Source organism: Phyllostomus discolor, chromosome 4, assembly GCF_004126475.2.
Source record: "Phyllostomus discolor isolate MPI-MPIP mPhyDis1 chromosome 4, mPhyDis1.pri.v3, whole genome shotgun sequence".
Classification (NCBI taxonomy): domain Eukaryota; kingdom Metazoa; phylum Chordata; class Mammalia; order Chiroptera; family Phyllostomidae; genus Phyllostomus; species Phyllostomus discolor.
Genome location: NC_040906.2, coordinates 201,413,971 through 201,432,664, shown reverse-complemented (window position 1 = coordinate 201,432,664; position 18,694 = coordinate 201,413,971). Strand labels below are relative to the sequence as shown.

General features: G+C 50.8%; 1 protein-coding gene across 2 annotated transcripts in view; it reads right to left on the bottom strand.

The window, feature by feature from the left end:
• Nucleotides 1-17,204, bottom strand: part of TIAM2 (TIAM Rac1 associated GEF 2) — a 100,279-nt gene extending 83,075 nt beyond the window's left edge. Inside the window, exons 1-5 of one of the 2 annotated variants that reach the window (XM_036024931.1) lie at nt 17,065-17,204; nt 14,889-16,068; nt 8,633-9,068; nt 3,133-3,305; nt 933-1,157 (exon numbers count right to left, since the gene is read on the bottom strand). In XM_036024931.1, the coding sequence (XP_035880824.1) occupies nt 933-1,157; nt 3,133-3,305; nt 8,633-9,068; nt 14,889-16,067 (2,013 nt within the window). In that variant the 5' untranslated portion in view covers nt 16,068; nt 17,065-17,204. Of the gene's footprint in view, nt 1-932; nt 1,158-3,132; nt 3,306-8,632; nt 9,069-14,888; nt 16,074-17,064 lie in introns of both variants that reach the window. The other variant, XM_028508639.2, reaches the window with a different exon arrangement.
• Nucleotides 17,205-18,694: the final 1,490 nt, after the last annotated feature.

Here is an 18,694-nt window from a genome sequence, read left to right as displayed (position 1 = left end):
GAAGGGAAGGGAAAGGAAAGGGAAGGGAAGGGAAAGGAAAGGAAGGGAAAGGGAAAGGGAAAGGGAAAGGGAGGGAAGGGAAGGGAAGGGAAGGGAAGGGAAAGGAAGGGAAAGGAAGGGAAAGGAAGGGAAAGGAAGGGAAAGGAAAGGAAAGCAGAGGAAAGCAAAGCTCTGAAATTCATTTTCCGTGTGAACTAAGCCCCTGCCGTGTCACTCCACCCAGGTCTTCAAAACTGAGCCTTCAGAGCAGGGCCAGTCACCACCCACTAACTGTCCCACTTCAGCCTGCCCTCCACGTCACTGCCTGGGTCATCTGCCAAAGACGCAGCTTTCACCGCGCTCACAAAGACAGGGAAAGCTGCAGCTGTCGCTGCCACTCGCCGAAGTGTTAGGTTGTCTGAGCAAAGAAAATGCCCAAGAAGATGTTCCTGCTCCTCTAAAGACAAGCAGCACACACAGTCCCTCTTTGACCATTACACAAAAGTGACATTAGGCAAGAGAGCCCTGTCCTTAGCACGTCACCTGTAATCAATTTCTTTAAATGCTGGGGTCTTTGGACCCACCGACACTGGGACAGCTGTCATGCCAGCAGCTCTCCCCAAAGCCATCCTCTGTATTAGAGTCCACTCTTCTAGTGGTTTCATGGTGCAGATTTTGTTCCGACAATATGTGGGAATCAGCCAGGCAAGAGGGAGCAGCTCGATATTAGGAAACATTCCGTGGCACATGCCCAGCAGCCACGGGCTGGAGAGCACGTCCCATCACCCACGTCACAAGAGGTCACCCACCAAGGACGTGAAATGAGAAGCCGCAGAAACGGTCCCCCCGGTGATGGGAGAAACACCACCGGCACCACCCGAGTGGGCTGGGAGCAGCGTGAGCCACGGGAGAAAATACTTGTGTAAACAAACAAACAAACAAACAAACAGTACCTGGTTCTCTATGGCCTTCCTGTTCTTCGGGTCGCTGACCACGGACAGCTGCAGCTCGGCCATCTTCTTCATCTTGCTGTCCATGTCTATCTTCTGAACGAGGTTTTTGGTCTGGTTCTTCAGGAGCCGGACGGTGTCCTCTTTGCCACGCTTCTTTGCAAAGAGGGACGCGCACGCCGAATGGATGGCGGTGACCCAGTTCTCCAGGTCGGTCTGGCTGGTGGCCTAAACGTAGGAGGGTAAAGGGAAAAAAAAAAACAAAACCAAAAACGAGTTGGCATTGTTTTACCACGGAGTGTGCTCCAAAGTGTCAGGCTGGGCGTTGATGAGTGAAACCTAAGGGGTGCCTTCACTTCAGAACCTTGAATCTCAAAACCACATGCGACCATGTGACTCAGGCTCACAAGCGTCTCTGACCCCAGGGGTCTGCGAGCACACGGAGAGCAGGGCAGAGAGAACCACAGACTCCCAGACATGTAGCAGCGCCGGGAAGACAAGCGAGAACCAAGCTGTACGCCGACGACAGGGAGTGATAAGAAGACCAGGGCACAGCCACGCAGCGTGCGTTAGGCCTCTCCCTTAAGGTGGCTTCTGATCCTAATTTTAAGAGAATGAGAAAAATCTTAGGGCCAAAATTTTGAAACCTGGATATGTCATTCCATCAGTAGGATGGACTCAATCATGAAAAATGTCAATGAAAAAAATTTGTTTCTTTCTCTAGCCTTCAGTACCTTCACACACAAAGACCCTAACGTTGTCTGATAAGAAAAAGACTTCATTTTAAAAGCAATGAAGAAAGTTTGAACAGAGAAGAACGGGCAGAGACGGCTCTAAGCAGGCTGAACGCCCTTCAGGGCCCTCTCGCCAGAAATAGCCACGCTCTTTCGGGCTGCGGGCCCACCTCCGGCGCTCTCTGGGGTCGTGCCCGCGGGCCTCCTGGGACAATTTCTTCATCTCTTCTTTTGCCTGAATCACAAAGTGAAACATTCATGTCACCCTTGCCCCTAAGAAGTCCTTGTAGACTTAATCTGATGTATTTACCTCCCCTGGAATTCAGAGGAACATCGATTCACTAGCTTGCTTTAAAAATTAAGAAAGATGAATCAACTTTCTGTTAAGAAAAGGAAAATCAAACCTCAGTCCCTGACTCTCGTAAGGCAGTGGGCGACCAAGGCATTTCCCTGGTCCTGATTCCGGGAACACTTCAAAGAACGCTAGACTCCCAGGTCAGTGAGAGAACATTACATTGTTCTCCAGAGCTGCAGGGGGCGTCCGGGACCAAGGGCATCAGAGGCCTGAACCCGGGACCTGTGAGGCTTCCCGTGAACCTTTGGCCAGGAACAGTCCACACCGTGTCTACATGCATCAGGGGGTGTGGTCAGGAGGCATTTGAGAAGCACGTTTCACTTCTTGGTATCACCCCCACATTTTTTGAGTCAATAACAGAAATCATAGTTAGATGATAATAAGTTTTTAGCACTTAACACAGACACACATTAATATCATTTGCACCCAAAACAAGCCTAGAAGCTATGCTTACCCTCCTGGTGGGAGGGTCCAAAGCTCAGAAAGGTTCAGTCAGTGCTCAAAGATGACCAAGGTGCTCAGCAACAGCCGCCGGGATTCCCACCTACGCCCACCCCCAACACTGGGGGCGTGGCCCCGCCATGCTCTGTGACTTCTCTTCTGCTAGGAAGCTGCTAAAAATCCTAGCAGCAGACAACCTGAGTCCTAGCATCCTGAGCCCACTCCCACTGGGAGGCGAGGCCTTACTGACGGCGCTTGTCTAGGGGGGGTTTTCTCCAAAGCTGCCTCTCGCACGCCCACAGGGCTTTTCAGCAGGAACCTGAACCTCTGATGTCCGTATTCCCTGGACTTTGTTGAAAGAGCCTCCCCTCCGGGAATTTCGGACCCCACACTCCCTAGATCCCAACTTGCTCCAGGACAGGGGTCACAGCTTTCCTTCGTACAAGGAGCACCCGAGGGCCACAGCGCAGCACGTCATGGGCACCCGGGGAGTGCTCACTGTTGCAACCACACGTCTGCACCGAGGCCACTGCCCTCGGGGGGGCCCCAGCCCAAAGCCTGATCAGCTTTGGCTCTGTGTCACGGCTGAGCTGCGCCTCTTAGTTGGGTCTGTCACCCTCTCCCGGTACACGAGCTGTGGTCTCCAGCCCACGCGCAGAAAGCTCGGCGGTACCTGGAAAAGGTAGACGTCTCCGAAGGAGTTGCTGAGGCAGAACACGTTCTCCTTCTTGGGGTGCTCCGGCACGGACTGCACGATGCTGTCCTCCGCGAACAGGGCGCAGCGAGGCGCGCCGGTCTGGTCCAGGGAGTTCTTCCCGTAGGTCTCGTAGAACAGCAGGGTGCATCCTGTGGGGAGAGAAGCAAAACCAGTGGGGGCCCGGCTCGGGGTCTGGGAAAGCAATGAGAAGGGAAGGCACACGTCTAAAAAGAAAAAAAAATGGAATGTGACAACTATGTCACACGAAAGAAAATTCCGGTCTCCAAAGTGTGCATCGGTGTATTAGCATCAATGGGGGTGGAAAATGAGATGTTTGTGTAAATGAAGTATCGGTGAGAATGACATCACGCATTTATTGTTGCTTATGGCTGCTTTTTCCCCATCAGGAACGCCCCTCGGAACTCCACAGGCGCAGGCTCCCTAGCTGCCCCCAGCAGCACCCCCACCAGCAGCCCCAGAAGGCAGGTGTGTCTAACCCATGCCGCCGATGGGAAACCTGGGGCCATGCCACCTGTGCAGGTTCCACAGCGGGGCCCAGACCCTCGGCCCCAGGGGCCTGGTTCTTACCCACAACACTGCACCAGACAGAGCCACCCACAAGAGGCAGAAGGAAACCCCACATTTGCTAACCACGGGAGCTTCCACACTTCGAACGTGTGGCAACGTGAAACCAAGTAGTCCGGGGAACCTCACTACTTGTGACAACGTGCCAAATGCTGTGTGAAATAAGTTAATTTCAATACATTCTTTTATTTCACAGCAAGAGGAAATATTAGTATCATCTGGGTAATTTAGATTGAGAGAAAAAATGAAACTAAACATCCCTGAATTTTAAAACACCACTCTAAAAATGCTGCCACCTATACCTGTAAATATATAGCCTTCCTCTAAGAAGATAATCGAGTATTCTAGGTAGAAGTTATAAAGGGTCTGCTTTGATAATTAAGACAGGAATGTCCAATAATAATTATTATTATTACTTAAGAACGATTTCACCCCTGCCAGCGTCATGTCTTTCTCCCTTTAAAAACAAATCTTTTTTTAAGATTTTATTTATTTATTTTTAGAGAGGGAAGGGAGAGAGAAAGAGAGAGAGAGACACATCAATGTGTGGTTGCTGGGGGCTGCGGCCTGCAACCCAGGCATGTGCCCTGACTGGGAATCGAACCTGCGATGCCTGGTTCACAGCCCACACTCAATCCACTGAGCTACTCCAGCCAGGGCCAAAAAACCAATCTTAATGTGTGTCTATAATGCAGCACAGAAGGCAGGAGAACGGGAGGCCCACTCTCGCTCTGCCCTCGGAAACAGCACCCCTCTCTCCCTGCACGGTGCTCTCTGATTTCCAGAAGCACGGAGCCTCTTCTCTCCCTGCAAACAAAACTCAGCCAAGCGAAAGCGACAGGGGCTCTGAGAACAAGGGAAGGTAGCAGGAGGCTCAGGGCCAGAGCCGCTTCTGCAGGCCTAAGCGGTCTCTTCCTCCGGCCACTGAATCACAGAGAAGCAATCCCCCCAATCTTTCATCCAGGTCTGACACTACTGTGATGTACCACACACTGTGACCTTGGGGCCCAGGAACCAGGACAAAGGGGATGCACAGGACAACGCCAGGTGTCCCCCAAGCCCAAGTTCTTTCCAGTGGGTTAACGTTGACTCTCCGGTTTCCCCAGCACTGTGCTCCCAGCGGCTGTGATGGAATCACTGCATCCAGGGGAAACGAACCCAGCCTTGGGCAGATGCCAGCCTGCTGCCAAACCTCACACCCCAGCGAGGGCAGAATGCAGCCCTGAGGTGGCGGCGTGAAACCAAAACAGGACGTTCCATTTTCGAGCCAGGCTGGGGTGTAAAACAATACGCCGAGGGTTGTTGCTATCGGATTTAAAGAACAGGAAATCAACCGCAAATCTAGCACATGGAGTTTAACTCAATCTGGGTCTCTAATGCTGGGTGCTGAGGCGGATGGAAAGGGGCTGCAGCCAGCTGTTGGTGAGGTCCCCGCCCCCCACCCCCACCCCACCTTCACCCCCGCCAGTGTTGTGGCCGTCAGCTCCCCACGCAGACCCTGGAAGTCCCAGCCACAGCAGCAGAAGGAGAAAACAGCCCGGAACCTCAGCAGACGTACAAGAACAGAAGGCACACCATTAGCAGAAACGTTACCCAGCGCTTTGAAGGAGAGCGACTATTCTCAGCTCCTCCCACACCCACGTTCCACTGACATCCTCTCAGCCCACACTCGTCCCTCCACTCCTTGGCTCAGACCCACCGAGCGGCAGAGTCACCGGCACCCCATCATCACCTCGAGGACCCCTCGGCTGACCTCAGTCACCTGTTGTGCATGCTCAGGGGTGTCTTCAACCAACGCCCTTGCCAACTATTCTCCCAGGAAGTCCCGGCTGAACTGCATGAAAATCCACTCCACGGACAAGACAGATAGAAAGTAGAATTATCCTTGTTAAAAATGTATTGCACCCTGCAAGCCCGACAAAACGTGTGCACCCTTAGCACATCCACACATTCAATGTAGGTAGGTAACCAGATGGTTGGCTAATAGCTTCTCTTTCCAGAACACTGTTTCCACTGTTTACACACATACTTCAAGATAACTTCAAAATTCTGCTTCAGTGGACACATGTGCATATAGACACATATATATGTTTTTAACTAAGATTAAACCAAATTGTTCAAGTCCAAATATTACAATTTGGTTTCTAAGCCCAGAAAGCAGAACTTGACCTAGTGAATTCCCACAGGAAAGAGATGTAGAAAGCCACACGGAAAAGGTTTTGCTGGGGGGAAAAATGTCTTTATCGCATGACTTCCCTTGGCTGCAGAGGAAAGGAAGGCATGTGCGCTTGATAACATTTACACTTACAAAGCACCCTTCATCCATGGGTCTCCAAGTGTTTCCCAAGCCGGCACCGAGACAGCGGGCCCAGGCCGGACTGCAGCTCTCGTAATCACCCGAGATGACTCAGGACCATCCCTGCCCCTGAAGTCAGCAGCCAGAAGCTCCTGCTGTCGCTTCCAGGACGGAATGCAAGAACCCTGGGATGACACCTGCCTGGGTCTGGCCCAGGAAGCCTCCAACAATCGGGCTCTGTGCAAACGTCGCCAACAGCAGGGAACTCAGGAAGGTGGTATCTTTCCATGTGCCCGTGGCCCTAGTCCCTGTTGTTGTTCTTGTTTTCTGTTCCTTTGGCTGGTCTTTACATTACATTGAGAATCGGCTTGTCTTCCATCTACTAGTCCCATCCTGACCTCTGGGGAATGAAATTAAATTCAGTGCCTCTTCTAAAAGACAGCTGCTCACTTTCCTCCAAGCTAAATAGTCCGAGATCCTTCTGTCATCCTCCATGTGGCATAGCTCTAATCCCGCCGGGGTCCCCAAAGGCCCTGCTTCCCACAGTAGGGTATGGACGCACACACGCATGCACACACATCACAGGCCACTACCCCCTGGGACATGCAAGGGGGCTGGGGGGTGAGAGAGGACAGGGGGTTCCAAAGCCACGACACAGGCAGGGAATAACTTCCCAAGGCAACAACTTTAACAGACAAACTTCCCATGAAAAACAAGAGGTACATGACACATTGTGAAACAGAATGCATCTATTCTAAATTTGCAAATAAGAGGCAGCTTCAGACTGTAATTCACCAACAATTCCAGATGCTTGCTCCCTGGAGGGGACGTGTGCACACTCCTCTCCACTTACACTTCCAGTAGAATCTTTCTGAGAGCCATCTTACAAACAAGTAAAGAGAGAACCCGCCCCAAAGAGAGAACCAACCAACGCCGAGCGGGCCAGAGGAAGCAGAGACGACAGGGCTGCAGGTCACGTGACATCTCCAATGATGTGGCCAGACGTCCCCTTCGCTCTTTGAAATCACATTTGCTAGCCCTGGCTGGCATAGCTCAGTGGATTGAGTGCGGGCTGGGAACCAAAGTGTCGCAGGTTCAAGTCCCAGTCAGGGTACATGCCTGGGTTGCAGGCCATAACCCCCAGCAACCACTCATTAATGTTTCTCTCTCTCTCTCTCTCTCTCTCTCTCTCTCTCTCTCTACCTCCCTTCCCTCTCTAAGAATAAATAAATAAAGTATTTTTAAAAAATCACATTTGCTTTTACTTTAGCCTCATCCCCGTGGAAACTCAGTCAATGAGCGGCCTACCAATCAAACCTCTAAATCATCTTCCCTTGTCAGACTTTGCAGCCACATCTCCTGACTGCGCACTAAGGGAGTTTTGATGATTAAGCCATAAAGTATAACATATCCCTTTTATGTTTTATCTCGCTAGGTTCAACCCATTATTCCAACTTTCTAAATCCCTTCTGTCACTCGGTATGAGAAGCTGCCTCCCCAGATGCCTTCCTCAGCCCCAGGGTGTCACAGGGTCCAAGTCCAGGGTCGGAGGAGAGGAGCTATTAGTAGGACGCTGGGCCCTGGGCTTCAGAACCTCTCCAGTTTGCTAGAGAAAGGTACAAAACAGGAAAGGCCTTTCTGGGCCCACCTTTCCCAGCAGGGCTTATGGGTCATTATAAAATGGCACCAGCACCCTAAGGTGGAAGGCAGAGGGCTCAAAATCTCTAAAAAGGGCCAAAAAAAAATCTAGAAAGGGGCCCTGTGGAGGCTCACACGCTGCCTGCAGAGGCAATCCCCTTGTCTGCTCTCCCCCGTGACAAGGAAGGGTGTTCCCCAGTAATGCGGTTTGGCTCTGAACACCACACTCAGCTCCTCTGAAGAAGTCACAGGACGGCGGAGCGGAAACGCCGGGGGCTGCCGAGCTGCTCTTCCTGCTTCCCTCTGTACAGATCAACTCCACTGTGTGGACACAGAGCCTCGCGTTTCCTCGGGACGTTTAGGTCCCTTCTAATCTACCCACCCACACGGAGCAGGACGACTGGTGGGAAGCTCCCATCATCTTCACGCATTCTTGCTGCGATTTCCCTGAGGTTAGAAACAAAGCGTTTGCTTGTGATGACAACAATTAGACCTTCTTAGTTCATAGAAGTGCAACGACAAGCCAAATAACCCAGATGAAATTCTTCGTTCCACATCCTCGGGGTTCTAACCCTGTTCAGTGCGTGCCGAACAGGAAATTCAGAATCCGAGTTGCAAATAACTAAACTACGTTTGCTTACATACTCGGGGTATTTTTTTTTCTGTTCTCCACGTGCAGGGAAAGTATTAAAGAATGGTACAGAAATGCCTATAAAATAATAAGCAATCACTATTAAAGCCAATCAATTAGACTGAATCATACATGTGAATATCATGTATGATTCACCACGTGAAACGGGCTTGAGGAAGTGACCCCAGTAAAGCATGCTGGTAAATGCTACGTCGGCTCCCTTCACGCGAGCTGAAGTTAGTGCCGGGCCCACTGGCATTCCCAGGAAAGGGGCCAGCGGAGCAACGACCCCGGGGCCCTCGGCAGTCGACGAGGCGCCTGCTTACCTTTCAGTGTCACCCAGTACTGCTTCCACTTCCGCCGAGCCACCAGCTCCAGCTTCCTCTCCTTCTGCAGAGTGACCAGGGGCTTGAAGAAGAGCCAGCCGGCTTTCCGGACCACCCCTTGTTCCTTCTCGAAGAGCAGGTCCAGTTGCTCCAAGGAGCTCAGGGACTCGCTGCTGGACTCCGCGGTTTCTGTGGACGTGTCTAGGTTCTCCGTGTTGGTCCTGCTGATCTCCAGCTCGCGCATGAAGTTCTCGTAAATGTTCTGTCGGAGCGGGTCGCTGCCGATGGCGTGAGCGGACTCGCTTCGCTGGGACAGGAGCTGCGCCGAGCCCCCAGACCACAGGGAGGCAGGCGCCTGGAAGGGTCCCTGGATGTCTGTGTTCAGGCCGTCTGAGCGGCTGTCAAAGTACTCGCTGCCCTCCTTGGACCTCGGCTCCTGGGGACAACGCAGAAGACCACCCATCAGAGGCCACGCATATGCAAATCACCCCTCCCCCAACACTGCGTTTGTGGGATACTGTTGGTTGCTAGTACTGTCGCCACAGAGCAAGACTCCTTGAATGAAAGTGCATCTTTAATTATCAGGTCTCTAAGCCAGAAAGAACTGGAGAAACGGTGTGGCCCAACCCAGTTTAAAGCCAGTGGAGTCAATGCCTCAAGATATAAACAAAAATGCCAAGGACACTCCTCAACCTAACTTACACTTAACAGCAGGAAAGTAACTAGTGTATATAAAACATATTAGCAAAGGCTTCTAGACTGATTGTTTTTTTTTTTTGCTAACTATGAATCAGAGTCCTTGTGGAAAAAAACTCATGTCCTTGCAGCCTGTTCTTTCTCCTGAATGCTTTAAAGCTACATTAGAAAGTCATACTCAGTGTTGCAACACGCAGACTTCTCTGCCTGTCCCCACGGTAGTAGACACAGCCACCTGCTTCTGGCCACCTGCCCTGGTGTGGAGCGGGGGGCCCCAGGCACCTCATTTCCCCAGTTCAGATAGAGACGCCATGCTCCTGAAATCCCTGATCCACAAAGGGTAGTGGCTAGTCACTGTCCCTTTCTTCATAACTAATATTTTTTACTTAGTTTAGGGATTTCCTTCATGAAAAGAATACACCGTTCATTCTCACCCTTTTATTTGAACATCTATTTTATTCCAGGCACTTGGTGTAACAACACATGACTCTTGGCTTTCAGATTTACTTCAACACAAAATCAGAGACAGAGAGCTCTAAATAAAATTAGTGTTTCTAGAATAACTGCTACCCCCTATGAGGACTACACGAACTGGCCAGCACAGAGCTAAAAACACAAAGGTGTCTTCCTCTTGCGCCCAGATTAGAAGTCTAGTCATGCGAGAAAGGTCGTCAGTACAGGTCATTCATTAGTAAACAGCAGTAACTAAATTCTTCAGCAGAGAGTGACTTTCATTTATGACTCAAAAGATACTGATATTCCAAACTTAGAGCTTAGATTACGGTAACTGCAGAGAGACGCTAAACACACTCACCTGCTCATCTGCTAGTGGGCTTACAGCTATAGTTCCTTATCCATTAAAACAAAAAATGAAAGAAACCTGAATCCGGGACTACAAACTAACAGCCTTAATTTGAATATTGTAATATGCGGAGGGCTTTTATTTGCCGAAATTCCACCCAGAAAGCAAGCAGCAAAGGAGCGACTGGTTACCTGCTCCCTTTTGCAGGAAAATCATCAGCTGAAGAGCACTTCCAAATACCCGGGAGCAATAAACAGCGGAGCCCCAAACACAACTACTGCTAAAGAAAGTATTATTCCCCGCCTGTGTTTACACTGCGGACCACAGTCATTTATTTATACACTGATGCGCATGCAAGAGCAGAGCAAATTAGCCAGCTGCGGTGAGTCGTTTAGGAAACTTTCAAAACAGTTTAAGATTTTTTGGTAAATCGTCACGTTGTTATCCTGCAAACACTCTTCGGAAGTGAGGCAATCCTTTGCATTTAGCTCGTACAATATTAACATGATTCCTGCAGTGAACAGGACTGTCTGACTCAGCCCTGAAACACCGAGGCTGCCTTGGATCCCCAGCAAGAACCACAATGGGGTAGTTCAACATGTGTCAGAAGGGCGCTTCCATGCCAAGCTTAAACACAACCTGCAAACATTCTCTACACTGTTGTTCATGGGGGACTCTAAGCTGTAGTGTCAACTTTTAACTGTTCGATGGTAGCAAAGACACAATTTTCTCTTTGAGAAATGGGAAATGATTGTTACATCTTAGTATTTATAACGGATTCTTATACCCAGACATACACTTTCCCAGTTTATTAATAAATTTATTATTAATACATTTGTGAGTCTTTTCATCTAGAATCCTAATAGCCAGTGACTGATTCTCAGCAAACAGGAATGCATCCATGCATGGATGAATGAATGAATGAATGTCCCTAAATATGCTCTCAGCTGGATTCTCTGACCACGTGCTTTAGGTGTGAAACTGATGTGCCATGTGACACGGAACACTAAGCAGGCTGACTTCCATCTCCCCCATCAGAACATGCTAAACGATGGACAGTGTAACTCGATGACCACAGCACACTACCACAAAGAGAAGAGAGGGACTGCAGGTGCTACTCAACTCCCTGGGAGCTCAAGGAAAACTCCAATCGCCATCGCTCATTCTCTAGGGAAGAGCACCAGTGTCCCCATGTCGTGGTTCACATGCCACTTGCCTGCATTACAGAGGAGGGCTCTCCAACCTCTGCAGGCTTTCCCAGTGACTGCAGCCCTCAAGAGGCATGAGAGGCTATACTTCAGAGGTCCAGGAGTCGGGGTCTACACCCTCAATCTCCTCCGCAGCAAGCTCTGCAGTCCCCCGCTGCCCACCCGCTGTTTCCGGTCCCTCCCGAGGGCACCTGGCAGGACTGCTTCCTACTCCCTCCCTCCGCCTTCGGCATGGCCACGTGACTTGCTTTAGGCACTAAACGTGAAAAGAGGTGATCCTTCAGAATGGAACTTTGAGAGCCAACACATGAGTTTCCTTCTGTCTTGGCCACAGTGGCTGGTCATGTTGCAGACAGTCACTGCTCCCGGGGCCCCAGAGAGGGACAGTGAAGACAAAGGTCACAGCGTGGGTGAGAGACAAACCTGTCTTGTGCTAAACCTCAGAGGTGGGAGGGCCTTTTGTGTCCTCGGCATAACCGAGCCTGGCCTGACGGACCGACCTGGAAGTCTCCCCAGGACTGAGGCGGCGAGTTTATGGCCTCAGCTCATGCTCCTTTCGTGTTCATTCTTGTTGTGTGTGTGTGTATGTGTGTGTCTGTCTGTCTGTCTGTCTCCCTCTCCTAGTTGTGCACATGTTTTCACTGACTAATCTGCTTTCAGGATCCAACTCCCCAGAGTAGTGCAAAGCCCTATAAAGAAAGAGTTGCTCTCTTTTCATCATTTAAAGAAATAAAATCCTGGCTGGAGTAGCTCAGTGGATTGAGCACGGCTGTGAACCAAAGTGTCACAGGTTCGATTCCCAGTCAGGGTACATGCCTGGGTTGCAGGCCATGACCGCCAGCAACCGCACATTGATGTTTCTCTCTCTCTCTCTCCCTCCCTTCCCTCTCTAAAAATAAATAATAAAATCTTTTTTAAAAAAAGAAATAAAATATGTCTATCTGTCATGGAAGACTTTCTGAACCCTAGCCCTAACAGCAGACAGAAGAGTTTATATGTAAGAGAACATGCATTTTGCGGGGGGGGGGGGGGGGGGGGGGGGGTGCTTTACTATACTATATTGTCATAAACTTTGCTCCAATGCACTAACTTTTAAGTATCTAACCTTGTTCCTCACCTTAAATTGTGAAAGGAAAATAAAGGTACAGCCAAGAGAAGTGGTATGCTAGACCCCAAAAGTTTGTCTTGTTCACCTTTATAGATTATCAACTACGGGAACACAAGCAAAACTAAAGAGCTGCCTTCGTAGGCCACTTTTCTTAACCCAAAAGAGTTTACTGCCTTAGTATTCAGTAACCCTAACGCGATTACTAGCGGCCATCAAGACCACTGGCCGGGTGGCTCAGGTGGTTGGAGCATCATTCCATACACCTGGTCAGGGCACACAGCTAGGTTGTGGGCTCAATCCCTGGTCGGGGGATGTATGGAAAAATCAACCAAGTGATATTCCTCTCTCTCCTCTATTTCTCTCTCTCCCCTACCTCCCTCCTTCCTCTTACTCTAGAGGTCAATAAATCCTCAGGTGAGGATTGAAAAAAAAAAAAAAAGAACACATTGGTCACGTGGGTAAGTGGGAAAAGCACACGTTTGAAATTAAGGCTTTGGCCCCAGCTTCTCCCCTCACTGGCCATGTGTCGTCAAGGAAGGACCCTGAGCTCCTTGAATCTTAGTGTCTTCATTCTTAAAATGAAGGGGGGTCTTTTCTAGCTTTCGAATTCAGATTCTTGGAATCTAACCAGCCCGTGCTCAACCACACAGACCTACAAATCACTCAGAGGTAAGTCTCGGGGTGATACAGAGCTGACGGAGTCTCACTTCTCCCTCGAGGGTGGAGTGGTAAGGGCCAGCGCGGGGCCAAGCAGGGTCAATGCACACTGGCGACTGCGGGTCTGCTTCCGAACTGAACTGAAGCCGACACCGAGCCGGACTCAGCAGGGCCGTGTGCACCCCAGGCCACGGCGCAGATGAGGGGTGCGCTCTATGCAAATGACAGATGTGGGGTCACTGGCTCACTGCTAGTACCAGTTAGGGTCACAGTAGCATGTCAGTCTGTGACAGAACACGGGACTCAAAGACCGGAAGGCTGTCTGCGGGGGACGGCAGCCCCAGAGAAAGTGGGCGCTATTTCTCCCCTGGTGCCCAACTGCTGCCAGTTGTCTGGAAAATGGAAGCTGAGAAGAAAGGTCAGAGACACCTCCACTCTTAAGTGGCTCGGCCTGAAGAGGCGATGAGGAAGGAGTAAGCAAATTACTCCATTCAGGGATATGAAGAGCGAGTAACAGGATGGTGACCGTCGTCCCGTGCAAAGGAGAAAAGGGTGACAAGGTACAACAATATGGGAGGCATGGGGTGGGGGCACCTTGTACCTAAGGAGGAAATAACTACTGATAAATGCGGTCAATGTTACAGACCTCAAACCCTCTACTCGGGGCAGGGATATCATTTTCTTCCCCTAAAGCTCTATACAATTGTATCGTCATGTACCTGTCCAGGATGGTTAAATGCGATTCTTCTAGAGACTAACTGTCCACCAACTTCCCTTCAATGATGACTTACAGTGAGCCCTTTAGAAAAAGGTTTCTCCCTCCTCTAAATAAAGTCAAAACAAAAGGAACAGCAGCAACAAACTGAAAACTTACCAATTGCCACTGGTTACCTAAAAGGGCAAATTGTTACCTTCTCCTCCCTGGAGAAACCACTCTGTTTCCCTGTTCAAACTTCACACACACGTATTATTGCTATCATCATGATTCTTACTTTATCATCACGATCATATTTTTAAAAGATCTATTTATTTATTTTTAGAGAGGGAAGGGAGGGAGAAAGAGAGAGAGAGAGAAACATCAATGTGTGGTTGCTGGAGGTCATGGCCTGCAACCCAGGCATGTGCCCTGACTGGGAATCGAACCTGCGATGCTTTGGTTTGCAGCCCGCGCTCAATCCACTGAGCTACGCCAGCCAGGGCACGATCATGATTTTGCCATAACACATTCTTAGGGACAAGATGTTTCCAAAACTGTGAGCTATCCTCATAAGGAGGTGGTGAGATACAAGTATAGACGGATCAACGCCTTTTAATTTTTGGTGTACCAACTGGAGTGTAGAAATTGTAATTTTCTCAAGGGTAATGTCACATTCAGGAAGGTTACTTCTCCCAAAGCAACAACAATCCATCACCCCTCCTTTTTGTACAGGCTTCGAGAGCGCGCCCTAGCAAAATTCTCGGTTACCCATCGCATGGTGGCATTCTCTCCAGGGCTGCACTTTGTAGGGACCCAGCGGCCACGACCCAGGAGGAGGCTGTGGGCTCACACAACAGCCCACGAGGCGAGCCTGTGCAGACTCCGGGACCGGAGGCGTGGGCTACACGTGAAAACGCACGTCTGCAGTGAGGGGGACAGACAGCACCCCACAGCTGCAAACAGGACTGCGGGGGCGGGGGCTCCTCCCTGCAGAGCCCGCTGCACGGCCTCTTCTGCCTGCCGTCCCATTTCACAGAGGGAAGAGGGAGGGGCGTCCTCCCTGCTGCCCCACCCCCAGGCGGACTCACCTGGAGTTTCCGTTTCTTTCTGGAGAGGCTCCCGGTCCAGTCGCTGATGCGGCGCATCCTGGCCTTCAGGGTGTCCTTCTTCGCGGGGTCCTCCGTCAGGGCCTTGGACTTCCTGCAGGGCAGCGTGAAGGACGCGTACTGGCCCGGGTCCCTGGGCCCCACGCTGGACGGCACGTCCATGTCGGAGGCGAAGGACACGCGGTGGCTGAGGCTGGCGGGGACGCCGATGGACTCGTCGGAGAGCCGGATCGCGGAGGGGGCCAGGCTCCCCAGCGGGGCCTCCGGGTAGAGCTCCCGGAGCGAGGACAGGGAAGAGCTTTGGTTGAAGGGCTTCGGGGTGTCCCTGGGCGCGAAGCCGGCGGGCGGGCTGGGGTCCAGCGCGCCGGGCGCGGGGAAGGGGCCCTCGGCCTCGCTGCCCTCGCAGGCGTGGCCCCAGGGGGAGTCGTACCAGGAGGACTCGGAGCTCAGGGAGCTGCTGCCCTTGCTGGAGCGCGGGCGCGAGTCGGCGGGCGAGAGGCGCGGGCTGGGCGGCGGCGAGGGGGCGCTGCGCGGGCCCGGGCTGGGCGAGTACCGCAGCAGCCGGACCGGGCCGCCCGCCGCCTCGGGGGCCCCCTTGCCGTGGCTGCCGGCCCCGCCGTTGTGGAACTCCACGCGGAGACAGCCGTCCAGCTTGCCCAGCGTCCTGATGAGCACCCTGGGGCTCTTGCGGGCCTCGCCCGGCGGGGTGGAGGCGATGCTCTCGTGCCTCCCGTAGCAGTTGAGGAGGTGTCCATTGCAGTCCTTCGAGGCCACGTGGTTTTCCGCCCGCTCGTGACCACCGTAGTGGAACCCGTTCTCAGGTGAGCATGCGGGGTGGGCGCCCGGCAAGTCACTTCCTGAGCCGTTCGTCCTGTGCTTGGGGTAGGCATTGCCTTTGGAGACTTTGCAGGTGGGCCCGCCGAGCCTCCCAGAGGCGGCGTAAGGCTGGTTACTCTTAAAGTGAGAAAGGCAGCTGCGGGCCAGGGACCTGGACTTGTATCCCGCGCCGCTGCCTCCGTGGCCCCACCCATGCAGCGACTTGTCATCTTTTGCATGGATGCTGCGGATTTTCAGCGAGCAAGGCTTGGGCTTAGCACCAGTAACAGTATTGCTATGACTTTTAGATCCTTGGAATGTGTACTGACTCTCGGAGTTCCCCATCGCCACCTAAATTAAGAACAGCAGCATCAGTAGGAGCCATGACCTAAATTACATGCCAGATGACAGAACTTTCTAAAAACAGAAACAGGATCTCCGCCTTGCAAAGGAACCCAGCACCTCTCCCGCCTGCATCTGACACGCTCCTTGGAGAAGCAGGGACAAGACTCACTCACTGAACTGGTTCTCTGCGTGGCACACGCAAGTCATCGTCAGCCAGGTGGACGGAACCGCACACTTGTGTGCTAGTTACTTTAAACCCATAATCTGTTGTATGAGGTTAATCCAGAAGTTGAACTGGCATAAAAAAAAAATAGCATGAAGCAGAGACCTCCTAATTTAGGCTTGGTGTTGGGAGGTTTTGAATCAATGATTCTTGGAGGGAAATAGGAGGGGGGAGTATCTGTCCCCTGTCAGTGACTTCGCAGTGACGAGAGAGAGAGATTTTCAGGATGCATATACTGCATACCAATGTAAGAGATCGCTGCTCCCAAAACTACCACACTTATAACTCCAGCTTTCACGTGTCCCACAGAGTAGAAATACCACAAAACAAAGGGCTAGAAGTCCTCAGAAACTGGGCTGAGATGAAAAGGGAGGGAGGATAAAAGTTCTCATTTGGGGCAGAAAAACATTTCAATAAAACGAATCTCTGAAGCTTCTATAAAGATCTTCTCAATGAGTCCGTTAGTGTAGCCAAACTCAAGGTGAAATGTGATCCGAACGCCCCCCCCCCCCCCCCCCCGCCCCTGCCTTTAGTAAAGCTGGGGCTGAGGCTTCCGGGTATGTTTCCAAATCTATGTAGTAGGATTCTAATTCCTCTATATAGAACATGTGCAGCCACAAAACCAAAGTCAAATGGACTGGCTTGTCTTTGCTGGTGGCTACCAAACACATTTTAAAACAATGATAACTAGAGCAAGTCATGAAACCTTTATTTGTTATCTTAATCACAGTCTTGCAGCTGGACAGCAAAGCCCACGTCACATGTCCTGCTGGATTTACCTGCAGTCCAGTCTGTGCTCTGAGGGGGACTACTGGTCAGTCGGCTCTGCGCAGTCCCCAGAGCAAGGCAGCATGGTTAACAGGTGCAGGACGTGAGTCCATGGAATGACCCTGAAAAACAGCAACAGGAGAAACTCTGTCAAGCATTTTACACCAGGTTCCGCCCCCCCCCCCCCAAAAAAAAAAAATAAAAACAAGGGTTTAATGTAAGTTACCTAAAGAAATGACTGCTGTGTGCAGATTCACTGTCAAAGTAATGAATGAGACGCCTGTGAGCCGCCTGACTCATCAGGTTGCTTGGAGGATGTAAAGGAAGCCAGAACGGCCCATCCAATCATGCAAAGGCCATTAGCTCAGCACGCGGGCGGCAGTGAAAGGCACGCCTTTGTTTCAGGGGCGAGCAGGTGAAAGCGCTGGGGTGAGTCACGGCTCGTCTGTCACCACCACTAGGAAAACAACTCCGAGACTCACCGCCGCACTGACAACATCGCGGGAGCATCATCGTGACACGACAAGAAAGTGCATTGTTCTCTGACTGAGCAGTGAAAACACAGCCCAGAATGCTGGAACACCGCGAAACAGTCCTTGGCTGGAATAACGTGCGTTATGGAAGCTGACCCCATAAATGAGATTACCAGTTTCGCTCGAGCACATGTTTGGGCCACACGGCACAAGGAGTAGGGGGGGCAGGAGGCCCGCCTTGGAGGAGAGAGGACAGGCTGGGGGTGCTGCCATCTGGCAGAGATCACTGCCAGGGCACAAAGCCTTTCTTTTCTCTGCAGACATAGAAAGCAGTGCTGTGAGGGTTCAATAGTGGATTTTTTGTTCTTGAAAGTAAAAAAAAAAAAAGGAATTAGGAACAACTACACACTGACAAACTGGACAACCTGGAAGAAATGGAAAAGTTGTAGAAATGAACAACTTACCAAGATTGAATCTGGAAGAAATGGAAAATTGAAATACACCAATTACTAGTAAGGAGATTGAATCAGGAGGAAAAAATCTTCCAGCAAATAAAAGCCCAGGACCAGATGGCTTCACCAGTGAATTTTACCAAGCATTTAAAGAGAATGAACGTCAATCCTTTCCAAACTCTTCCAAGAAAAGTCAAAGAGAAGGGAATATTCCCAAACTCATTTTACGAGGCCAGCATTATGCTGATACCAAAGCCAGAAAAACTAGAAAAAACAACTACAGGCCAATATCCTTGATAATACAAAGGCAAAAATTCTTTTTTTTAATCATCATTTCTTCTTTTTTAAAGCACCATTTCTTTTTTAAAAACATTTTATTTATTTATTTTTAGACGGAGGGAAGGAGGGAGAAAGAAAGGGAGAGAAACATCATTGTGTGGTTGCCTCTCGAGTACCCACCACTGGGGACATGGCCTGCAATCCAAGCACATGCCCAGATTGGGAATTAAACTGGCAACCCTTTGGTTCTCAGGCCAGCGCTCAAATCCACTGAGCCACCCCAGCCAGGGCAAAAATTCTTTTTATTTATTTATTTATTTATTTATTTATTTATTTATTTTTAGAGAGAAGGGAGGGAGATAGACAGAGAAAGAAACATCAACGTGTGGTTGCTGGGGGTTATGGCCTGCAACCCAGGAATGTACCCTGGCT